General features: G+C 36.2%; 1 protein-coding gene across 1 annotated transcript in view; it reads left to right on the top strand.

Moving 5' to 3' along the window:
* LOC140149299 (uncharacterized) overlaps nucleotides 1–10806 on the top strand; it is a 32630-nt gene extending 21824 nt beyond the window's left edge. The window contains exons 5-6 of the mRNA XM_072171565.1: nucleotides 2156–3685; nucleotides 8228–10806. Coding sequence (XP_072027666.1) covers nucleotides 2156–3685; nucleotides 8228–8806 — 2109 coding nt within the window. The 3' untranslated portion in view covers nucleotides 8807–10806. The remainder of the gene's footprint in view (nucleotides 1–2155; nucleotides 3686–8227) is intronic.
* The last annotated feature ends 1946 nt before the right edge of the window (nucleotides 10807–12752 follow it).

Genomic DNA, 12752 nt, shown 5'->3' with positions numbered 1-12752 from the left:
TCAGGGAGATGTCCCTTTATACGCTTAGTTTTAAAAGGTGCATGTTTATCACATGCTTCATTAAACAATGATTGCCACTTAGATAAAGCATCATCAACATCATCAATACAGTTTACTTGTTCCCAATCAATATTCTGAATTGTGTTCACAAAGTGTGATTCATCAAAATTTTTGAAGTTTCTTGATTTGACAGTTCTTGGAGGTAATTTAATTTGTTTGTGTTTACGAACAACATATATTAATGAATGATCACTAAGTCCTAAACTATGTACACCTGACGAAATGACCAATTCTGGACGAGACACAAAGATCAAATCAATTATAGTTCTACTTTTATCAGTAATTCTAGTGTAATCATTAATGATTACCAGACAGAGTGCTAAAATGTATGGGATGTCGGGCCCTTTGAGGCTACTGTCTGGGCTACCGTACAGGAAAAAAGTTGCTGGCATTGGTATTTTTGCAAACCCCAATGGGTAATAGTTCCAATTCAAAACGATCCACCCACGTGTCTCTTCAGCTGAATAACAAGTTATGGGATATCGGGCCCATTGAGGCTACTGCCTGGCCCCCGTACAGGAAAAAGTTGCAGTCCTTTGTATTTTTGTAATCCACAATGGGTAATTGTTCCAATATGGAATATTGAATCTTGGGCCTATATACTAACATAACCAGGCCATCAAACCTTTTGTCTCTTCTGAGCTGAATAAATGGTCTGGGCTCCTAGTCTATATAATTATGTTCGCAGGGAGGAACCGACTTTGAATCGCGGAGGGGACTACGCCACAACTTGTGCAGAGTTTAGAACCCACGATCAGGAAAAGTCCTCGGCGACTCCAGTGTGACGTCACTCCTATATCACCGTGATGTCATAGGTCAATTACACACAGCCAATTTAACATCACTAGACCTGATGATGCGTCATGGATATAACGTAATACTGTAGTCAACAAAAACAGTAAGTCCAGTTTAAAAGATAAAATTTTATTTTTCTACCTGAATGATTGAGAATATTCCTAAATACCTACTTTGCATACTCTGCATGTATATCCCATTTGGTCATCATTCTTTGGTGCAATTAGGTACAGTCTTCCTAAATCGGTTTTATTTCTTGTACAAGTTAGTTTTACATATTTGCTGAACAGGTCTTGCGGTACCTGAATAGCTCTGAATTCCGAAAACAGTAATTCTGATACATATCTCACGATCCGCCAACACAAATAATAATCATGAGATTCTTAACAGATGTTTAGAATCATGCCAGAGTATCTTACGGGTAATATGGGGTGTTGTACTCCATATTGCAGAATAACCGCGTTTACTCACATAATACTACTCACGTTGAAACTACCCATATCTGGTGGCAAATAATGGAGTTATCGCTAACCTAAAGCATTCTCTTCGGTTCCAAACTCCCTTGTAATCAGGTTTGCGCGAATCTTACACTCATAGAAATGACTTGTTCGCCTTGTTCGCGCAATTCAAAAGGAGTAAGTTTGGACAACACAAAAATAGTGTAAAAGTTGCCAAAACAAAATTCATTTTAGTTATCCGAACTTAAAAATGCTGAAAAAGCTCAAAAGTTCCGTCAACTAATCAACTTTGTTGGCATTACTTAAAAAGTTGATGTAAGTCGTTGCGTCAACTTTTTAAGTAATGCCAACTTCTGAATTCAAGTTCAGGGAACTTAGAAAAATAAACAAGATTCAAAGAACAAATTAGTTGAGTTATTGTAACTCAACATGTAAGTTGATGTAACTCGTTCATATTAAGTTACTGGTACTTATTGTTTTGAGTTATTCCAATTTGGTACTTTGTTACTTAATTCACCTAATTGGATCATTTTCTGCACAATTAGCAGTGTTCAAATATTTATTTTTGTAATCAGTGCAAAATTTTGTATACTATATATAGCACCCCTCTAGAAAATTATGCTAACCTAGTTTCATATTCTGAGTTGTAACAACTCAATAAAGTAAGTGCAAATGAGTGCCACCAACATAATGATATCGAGTCAGCGTTACTCAAAATTGTACGCGTTGGCATTACTCGGAAAGTTGACGCAACGACTTACATCAACTTACTGAGTAATGCCAACGAACAATTTCTACGAGTGTACCGAAAAAAACCACCGATTTTCCTTTTGTTTTAACAGATTAATGGAGGAAATCGACGGGTCTTCTGTTCTCAACAACTATGCAAACACCACATAATGCTTGGTGAAATCTCTTCTGATGACGGAACGCTAAAATGGACGAAACTACCTAGTATACATCATCTCCAAGAGTCTATACTTAATCAAATCAAAAGTACTCCGATAAAACCTAACTATGGGTTCTGCTTTGTTACTTGTAGGATAAACAATAACACAATTGCTCGCCAGCTTCTATTGCTTCCTCAGAATATTCCTGTAGGGGGTGAAGTTAAATACACCAATGCAACTAATATTAACATCATATGGCTGGACTCGACGTCACATAGCCATTTCTTTCGCTCAATGCCGCAGACCGTGAAGCAGTTGCAAGATATCCGAGATAATCATGAGGCCCATGTATTCAATTATAACCTAATGCAATCTCTCGAAGGTGGTACTTATGTAAATACAGTAGCATTTACTTCAGGAACTATTAAGACCCGTGGCTTTTTACTAAAGCACCAATCCTCTATTGGTGACATGTTTAAGATTTTCAAGAACGATGGCTATCATACAATGTGGATTGATGATTTGTGTTGGACATGGAGCGTCAAAAAATGTGCTTGTGGTATACCCAAATTATTAGGCGTGAAAGACCTGAAGAACAACTCGAAGACATACTCCACACTGAAGAAAGCGCTAGAAACTAAAGGTATTGATCAAATAGATATATCGTTATCTAACTGCGAAATATTGGAAGCTAACAAGATAACAGATCCATTTAAACATGTTAAAAAAGTTGCAATATGTTATAATGGATTTTATCAAACTCACTACATTATGTCATCGTTAGAGTTGATGCAAAGGCAACTAGATGATATTAACAAACCATTCTTCCACTATGTGGATCTTAATCTAGGACATGAGAGTAGTGGACGTCGAATTCAGACATTAGACGAAAGTCTTGCAAGATATGTCAAATATCTCACCTCGCTAGATAACACTATAACTCTAATGTTCGGAGATCATGGCAATAAGTACGGTACCTTTGTGAAAAAAACAAAAGAGTCCAAAATTGAGATGGCACATCCTGTACTCTTCCTCATTGCTTCGAAGGATATAGAACAACATATTGGTGCTAAAAAACTACATTCGCTTGGAGTCAATCAAGATCGCATGGTTAATATTCTAGATTTAAGACACACGTTGCTATCTTTAACATCGGGACATGCCACTTACACAGTCACCGATGCAAAGAAATATGACGTGGATCCTATGGGACTTTTTATTGAAATCAACCCTAACAGAACATGTAAATCTATGGGAATCGCTCCCGAAGCCGGAAAATGTATATGTGAACAAGGAACAACAGTACCAGGGGTAACAAATACTACAGATGTACTATTATTGGCAGATTATGCGATAGGACACATCAATAATATTATCCAGGCTCAGTTTAAGAAAGCAAACTCTCAATCAAAATCAGGTTTTGGTGCGTGTCGGAGACTAATACCAATCCGTGTTACAAATGTATATAAGACTGTTCATAAGGTAAAGTATGGGTACATTGTTTCCTTTACATCTTTTAATTTGATATGTTACTTTCGTAAGTTTCTGCTCTCTATTATGTCATGTTTGCACGTTCAGTTTTAGCCATAATCAACCAAAATGTTTTAAGCGCAGTGATTTATACTGCGCTATGCACAGGCTTGTTGATCCACAAGCCTCAGCACACTTGACAGGTTGTCGCTGACCACTACGGCCCACATCTTTCCATAAACCATTTAGCAACAACTCACTGACTTTGCTACTTGAAAACGTACACCCTAGACATCCACAACTGATCTACGCAGCCAAGATCAGTTCCCAAAGTTTCGCATGAGTTACAGCGAGACAATTAACAGTAAGTTCCTTGTCCAGGGGAATGCTTTTGTGCAATTTTGGCCCGATAATATGGTCCTGCACCATATGGTATACATGTATAGGAGCATATGTTTGACTTACAAATATTTTCAATTTAAGTACATGCTCCAGGAGCATCAATTTAAGTACATGCTCCAGGAGCATGTTTGACTACTTATAAATAGTACATGCTCTAGGAGCATGTTTGAATTATAAAGCCAATATCAAGCTAACTCTTGACTAATCAGCAAGCAGCTATAAAAACTGTTCCTAATACACACATAACTACGGTATTAGACTAACTTGACCAATTTGTGACTTTTACACACGTTAGAGACTTTTGACATCCTTAATCTGGATGGTGCTCCTGGAGAAAGGATGGATTTAGACGACGACGACGACGACGACGACGACGACTACTGCTACTGCTACTACTACTACTACTACTACCGCTCTCCGCTCTCTTGCGAAGGGCATTAAAGCTAATCCACTTGACGGATATTTTTTGTACTTGATGTCAATCAAGAATATTGAATACATTACATGTAGGTTAAAAACTGAGTAGGTTGGGCATCTGCAAATGGTCGTACCTCCCTGATATGTAAATGACAGATAATGAGTGTTATCTTGGTTTAATAGCTTTTAATGAGGTTTAAGTCCTGCAAAGGTCGTGGTGAATTCTATTGTAGACATAACTGCATCATGTACTATTACTACCTACTACATGGCGTCACTCTCAACTTCAGACGAGACACACTATATGGTCGAATCCAACGAAAAGTGTACACGGCATGTTCAGGGCCATAACTTAAAATTATTAATCAATTGGCATTCGTTTTTGTATTGTGTTTATTCGCCTTGATCATACGCTTCGCGCCATCTATAATAAGACCCCTTCTGTGAAAAACTTAGACACAGAGACCCCAAAACATGCTATTTTTACCCATTTTTTTTTTTTTTTTCTTAAAGTATTTTAAAAACGTCTAAATCAGTTATGAAAAGAAGTCATTGGATTGAATCTAAATTGATTTCCTGAAAGGCGTGTATTCAAAGATTGCCTGTTCAATTTTTCACATATTTGTACATAATTATGAATTTTTGTGATCATTTTTTGAGTGGTATTTTTTACATTACCTACGAATACAATTTTTCATAGCACTAGATATATCTTTAAAAATGGAAATCACTAATAAATGCGCAATTGATACAAGCTTTGATATGTCCAATACTGAAATGCATTGCATTCGGGCATCTTTATTATTGTGTTTAGCTGCCAGAAATTCTAAATGGCACAAAGGTAGGTTTGGTAAAAAATATGCATTACCTCCGAATACATGTTAAAAGCTGTGTCATTTCCACAAAGAGAGAGAATAGTAAACAATAGTTACGCAATAGGTGCAGGGTAATACACTCTTTATTTCTACCAAGTTTCAATAGCCTGCGTTTAAATATTTCTGAGATGTCAACAATAAAAGCAAGTATTCGTAGGTAAATTTCGGTGACCGAATGTTACCTACGAATACAATTTGACATCATGACAGTATTGTGAAACACCGCCATTCATGCCAATGCCCATATTGGTACATAACGAAGGCCTGTATGTTTGCTATCAAATCATATGTCAATGAAAGTTGCGAATTCACATACATGCCCACCATGCAAAACTGAATACGGCTTAATTGTTGAAAAATATGTACTGAAATAGACGACGGTCTGCTCATTTGAAAGAAAAATCAGATTCAAAGAAGATTAGAAGGGATAAATACTTGGATTTGTCAACTGTCATGTGTGCTTCATTTTAAATGTTTACCGACCTTCTGGTGTCTGAGTAATTTGTGTCCAAATTGATTTATTCGAAGGTAACTTTTGACGTTTTCGCTAAGGTTACCTACGAATACCATGGAAAAAACGACTGTTCTCATTGTCTCATGATCTAGACAACATAATGATGGACCCTGGTATAAAGCTAATTGTAGTTTCCCTCAAACGAAAGGCCACAAGACGTAACTGACTCCAAGATGGACTTCACAAGTCTGCAATAACGGTTTTAAGCGAGTTGTGTGCAATTAAGCAAATTAAAGTCACTTTAGTGCCTTTGTTTCTTACTTCAATACTCTTTCAACCGCTGTGAACCGACATTATTAATACATGATAGGGTCTAAAGTATCAATAAACGCACATAAAGAAAATGATACATTCAAAGTGCTTTATAAAATGAAGTTTTGATTGGGATATCCACCAAAAGTCTAATTCTTACCTACAAATACTGAAATGTTACTTACGAATACAGCATAATACATGACATGTGTAATGAAGTGTCGCTACCAATGGAAATTAATTGTCAAAAACTTTAAGCGGTACCCCAGGACACTATTTATTACCCATATACGGATTCATTCAACAATTATTTATTATGTAAAATTGCTGATTAACTACTTGTATATCAAAATGAAGTGGTCAAAATCTTGCTAAAAGCATCAAAAATGTTTGATCTAAGGTAATAGCATTTATTCATTTGGACGTACCATCTGAAAGAGATCTAAAACTACCATTTTATTAATTCATTACCATAATAGCAAACTTTAAACCTCTAAACTCAATATAGATATTGTTAAATCGCTCATGTTACCTACGAATACCCGGGTTTGTTCACCTTTTCATTGTATAAAGCGTTAGGTGTATGCTTATAATTCCTAATATTCTTGAAAACATATATCCTACTCGTTCTTATACAATGTGTAAATTGATTCATACTCATTTGATAAATAAAATACAGAAACTGACCTAAACTTCATTTTCAAAAATAAACTAGCATAAATTGACTAAGATCATATTGATCGCGTTATAAAAATAAAAATAAATATTTTCTGGTTGAGCTAGCATTTTCCTGACACCCTGTGGTCTACATTACACGAAAAAAGCGTTAATGGGAATATTCCATTTGTTTTAGGTTGATTAGTATTGCGATAGTGAAAGCATCCTAGTGGTATTCGTAGGTAACATTGGGTTTTGATATCACATTTACTATCACACGTCCTGGATTTATTTTTCAAGATTAGTAATGGCACTTTTGGTTCCTATAAGGCCAATATGTCATCAATCAATGGGCAAAAGGAAAAAATTGTGGAGACATTTTTATTTCGGACTTTTATTTTTGGCCCGTGGACACTTTTGGTTGGATTCGACCATATACACTGCTCGAAAAAAGTATAGTTAAACTTGAAAAAGTCACAATGATTAAAAAGAATCAAAGGGGTATCGAGTTACAAGCATATCAATTGCAACGGATCGGATTTCAAAAGTTGTAGTAGCCCATCATGATACAAAAGTGCGAAGCCAATACAACAAACACACTATTCACCCATTGCACGGTTCCGCCATATGCAAGGAGAGCCTCGATCTGGCAGCATGCATGAATGGGAACTGAACCAGTCATTTAACATTGCGTAAAGTTACGTAATACTTCCTTTCATGTCTATTGCCAGTTCAAGCCTCTCCTCACATATGGCGGAACCGTGCAATAGGTGAATAATACTTCAGTTTGTATCCTTCAATACTTAGCGTATCCTCCATCAATGTTCACAACTTTTGTAATGCGACGTCGCATGCTTCTGACGAGATGTCTTACCCGTATTTCTCATTGGTCAATGATGTTACACTTTTTCCAAAGGATGTGGCGCAAACCCTATAGGGTTGTTGCTAGCTTGATCGCAGTCTGGCTTGATGCACTTGTTAGCCATCTTCTTCAAACCGGTTCTCTGTTGGGTTCAAGTCTGCTTTTTCATCAACCATGCGACAAACCTTTGGTTTAAATTTGAACCGCACTGGATATTCTGGATACTTTTCCAGTAATCTATGCAGAATCCTTTGTATAGAGACTTTTGAAATCCGACCCTTTACCATTAAAATGCTTGCAACTTTTTTCAATAAGATAGCAGAGTAACAACTTAGGTGTCCAAAATTCGCAGTGAATTCAGCGAATTTATTAGTTTTGCCCAATACTCTTTTGGTTCAAATGTAACAAGCCTTTTTTCAACAGTGTACTTAAGATCTTTTTTACCAAAACAACAACCTAAGAAATGTTGGAAATATAATCGTAGGTCCAATGTTTGTCCTTGATAATTGTATTTAAATAATTACGGACGTATGCTTAGAGATGTATCTTTTTATTTTTTTTTTTTATACCAATAGGAAGTTCAGACTCTTGAATTTAATGTACATGTGATGGGAGGAGCTGAGCAAGGTGAAGACGCCTTTGCGTTGGTCTTTGAGATGCCTACATCAACATCAACTAACAGCCATAATTTAGTCAAATTAGTTCACTATGGAAGAATCACTAGATACGCAGTGTACGACAAATGCAGGGATAGGGGCGTGGCAGGTTCTATCTGCGTGTGCTCACTATTTAAAAAGCCCGATTTACATGTGTATCCAAAATGGCATTTGAAATATATGAAAGTAATGGGTCATGCTACAACCTTAGCTGGTTCAAGTGACTGCATATATGTATATGAAAGACGAACTACAGCAGGACTTGTTTTACACGCTTCTTCAGACTGTTTAAAATGGAAATTTGCTGTAATTGTACAGGTTCAAGAAAGTCTTAATATAGTTTCTTCAAAACCAGTTTCTGCTATTAGTGCTGATTTAGATCCGGGTATGATGGTGTTTCTAGCTGCTTTTGTTCAGTGTAATCCTGATCACAAATGGCATTTAGAGTACAACATATCAATTTGTAAGCGCTCTTTTAGCAAAGTCATAGTTCATTGAATTTACAACCGTATGACAAAACAAGCGAAAATAGTAACTTTTTGCACACGATTTGCAATTTAAAGAGAATTGGCCATTGCTCACTCTAGTGACGCTAGTGTATGGACAATATAAGTGTGCTTTTTCATTTATTGACATAAAATTTGACAAATATTGTAAGGAACACTTGTGGTTTTGACTTATATGCTTGAATAGGTAGTTTTCAACAGATTTACCACATTCGCCTTGCTATAACATTGACTTGCGTTATCTGTTGACCTAGTGACGAAAAGTGTTTTAGGGGGAAGTGTTAACTTTCGTTTGATATTTAAAAAAATTCTGATTGGATGGAGGGAACACTTGAGGTTTCGACAAAAACCAATCAAAGAGGCCTTAGCCAGAAGCTCCACAGCTCTCACATTGATATGCACTCAACCGTGTAGTGTAATCAAAGACTGTGGTGCATACATTCACTGCTTGCTGTTCTCTGCTTGGAAGCTCTTGGACGAAAATGTGTGCTCAGGTGTATCGACGTGGAAACTGTGCGCATGGTGGTTTATACACGGTTGTTTGATGTATATAGAATTGGCTTCATTATTAAGAAAATGCAAACTATAGATGGCGCTATTTATCTAAAAGAGTATTTCTTAATTTGCCAGGGGTAGGTAATCAATACTGCCATTTAAACAGGTGGAATAGGTGAAACAAGCAACAAAGAAAGAGATCGTTTTTGTATAGAAACCTTTCCATATGTATACAATTTAGACCACTTTATAACACATAATAAGATATTTACTATGTACTTAGGCTGTTTCAAAATGATTGAGAGCCATGACAGTTTTGATGTTTATTGAAAAACCTGCTTCTTCCAATGCAACACCGAATTCTCTTAAAATGGCCGAAATATTATACTATAGATGAATCCAACGAGCCAAGTCATGGTTAGGATTTGGTCGGCCATTACTGGGTCCCAGCAGTACCAAACTGGTATTGTGACTGCCCAACTGGGTGGATTAAAGCCGCTTAAAATTCGATGTTAGATTCTTTTGTGTTGTAAACTGTCATCATTCTTTTGTCTACGTGTAACACGGGTGATAGAATGCAGTTTAAATAAAATACACTCCAAGGCCGCAACATTTCACATTTTATGTGAGATGGAGCCGACGGGGACCCAGCTATGGCTGCCATTGAGGTGTAGGAATGCGCGAAATTGGATTCGTCTATACTTTGATCAGTTCGTAATCAGCGGGCCTTATAACATCGCGGATTAATTTTGAGAATTTTCGTGTGACACCCCGCCAGAAGCAGCACAAATTATTAATTCAAATCATATACTTTGTCTACTTTCTTTGACACACAAAATAAAGAACAGATACGTCAACTAGATAGCACTCTTAATGTGGGTTACTTTTCGGCGTAGTGGAAAAGCCTAATATTTCCCGCCAATTACGAGCTGATCAAACTATATAAGTGCTACCTCTTAAAATAACATACAGGGCCGATCTTACATTGCAGTTTGATGTGACAGTCTTGCCTATGCATATTTACTGGAACTTGACCAATGCGTATACCAATCATTCTGACAGCCTGTACACTATAAAGAACTATTTCTTTGTTCACGGCAGTGAACATTAATGCCACTTGCACCCATAACTCATATGCACAGTTTATCCCTTACATACCTTGTGTCTTGAATAGCTATTGTAGCCTGTGGTTAAGAGGCTAGGAAATAATGGTCAGTATACTTTGTTTACTTAGGGATAAGTCCTATTATCTGTATAGAAAACTATGCAGCAAGCTACAATAGGCGATTTACTTCAGGAAAAGTTCAATATAACTACATTGGACAAAACTAAGTCCATTCTCTATAGTTAATTGAATGTTTATCGACTCTTGTAACCCAGCAATGTGTGTATAAACATGTATACCGTAATGTATTTTCTGTTACAAAATAATAATTGGTGCTCATAAAAGCAGGGATATGAGACAAATATCTCTGGCAAATGCTAGCAAGACCACAATGGATGTGTAATCTGTTTACTTTAGTGACCCAGCAAACACAAAACGTTTTCGACATCATTCGCAAAAGGTTATAAAAGATTGTCAGAAAACGTTTAAATGTCGGGTTATATAAAGGGTATATTAAGAGTATAAAACGTTTTCATAACCTTAAAAAACATATTTTGATAATCTACTGCTCAGCAAACAAAAATGTTTTACAGAAAACGTTTAAATGTCGGGTTATATAAAGGGTATAAAAACGTTTTAATAACATTCCAAAAACATTCTTGAAAACTTGATACAAAACATTCTAAACAAAATGTTATTTGGGGTTGAAAAAATATTTTGCGAAAAATGTTTGCCCAAAATATTTTCAATAACGTTTTAAAAACGTTTTCATGACCTTTATATAACTCGACATTTAAATGTTATTAAAATGTTTTGAAAAAAACATTTTAAGAACATTTCTGTGGTTGCTGGGTTCAAATATTTTAACATAATGTTATTTAAGTATTGACACAATATTTGGCAAAAATGTTTGCAAATATTGCTTACAATAACATTTTTTGAAAACATTAAAAAATATTGTTGTAGTGTGTTTTCATAGAAAACGTTTTAAAACGTTATCATGACCTTTATATAACCCGACATTTAAATGTTATTAAAACGTGTTTACCTAAACCAAAAGCCAAAATATAACTTATTTAAAACGTTTTTAATACGTTTTTGTGTTTGCTGGGGATAAGGCGTCTAACAACTGTTCCTTGGGGGACACCAAACTTGACTGCTGCTGGACTAGACACATGGCCAAGAAAATTATATTCAACAAATTTGAGATATTGCCAACATGCAATATAGTGGACATTTTGGAACAATTTTCTTCATAATACCCAAATTAGTTTCCTGTAGGTGGCTTAAAAACTTAAATGCAAAATGAGATTTAAAAAAAATTGTTTTCCAGAGTCAAGACGCAGGTATCATTATCAGCAGTAGATAGTTTACGTAGTGTGCTATCAGCTCTAAATACTTACACGAAGTAGTGTGCTATCAGTTGTAGATATTATTTTGACGAAATAGTGTGCTATCAGCAGTAGATATTTGAAGTAGTGTGATATCAGGAGTAGACAGTTGAAGTAATGTGCTATCAGTATTAGATAGTTGAAGTATTATGCGATAAGCAGTGAGTAGATAGTTGATGAAGTAGCTTGCTATCAGCAGTAGATAGTTGACGAACTAGTGTGTGATATTGCGATAAGCAGTAGACAGTTGAAGTAATGTCAATGTGATATCAGCAGTAGATGAAGTATTGTGCGATAAGCAGTAGATAGATGATGAAGTAGCGTGCTTTCAACAGTAGATAGCTGTTGATGAAGTAATGTGCTATCAGCAGACGGTTGAAGTATTAAGCGATAAGCAGTGGATAGTGGAAGTAGTTATCTAACTATCTTCAGCGGAAGATAGTTGAAGTATATGTTATCAGCTCTAAATAGTTGACGAAGTAGTGTGCTATCAGCAGTAGATAGCTGATGAAGTATTGTGCGACAAGCAGTAGATAGCTGATGAAGTAGTGTGCTATCAGCAGTAGATAAATAGTTGACGGAAGTAGTGTGCTATCAGCAGTAGATAGTTGAAGTAGTGTGTTATCAGCAGTAGATAGTAGATGAAGTATTGTGCGATAAGCAGTAGATTGTTGATGAAGTAGTGTGCTATCAGCAGTAGATAGTTGATGAAGTAGTGTGCTATCAGCAGTAGGGTAGTTGAAGCAGTGTAATATCATCAGTAGATAGTTTGAAGTATTGTGCGACAAGGAGTAGATAGTTGATAAAGTAGTGAACTATCAGCTGTAAATATAAACTCAACCCACAAAGTATCGAAACGATTAGGGAACAACCCAAAAGTTCGATGAAGCACTATAAACGAAAGTCCTTTCGTTCGAAGGCTAACCCCCTTCCCCCTCCCCTCTAAC

The sequence above is a fragment of the Amphiura filiformis genome, chromosome 3, assembly GCF_039555335.1.
Source record: "Amphiura filiformis chromosome 3, Afil_fr2py, whole genome shotgun sequence".
Classification (NCBI taxonomy): Eukaryota; Metazoa; Echinodermata; class Ophiuroidea; order Amphilepidida; family Amphiuridae; genus Amphiura; species Amphiura filiformis.
Note: the sequence above shows the minus strand (reverse complement) of the source record. Positions and strands in the feature narration are given on the sequence as shown.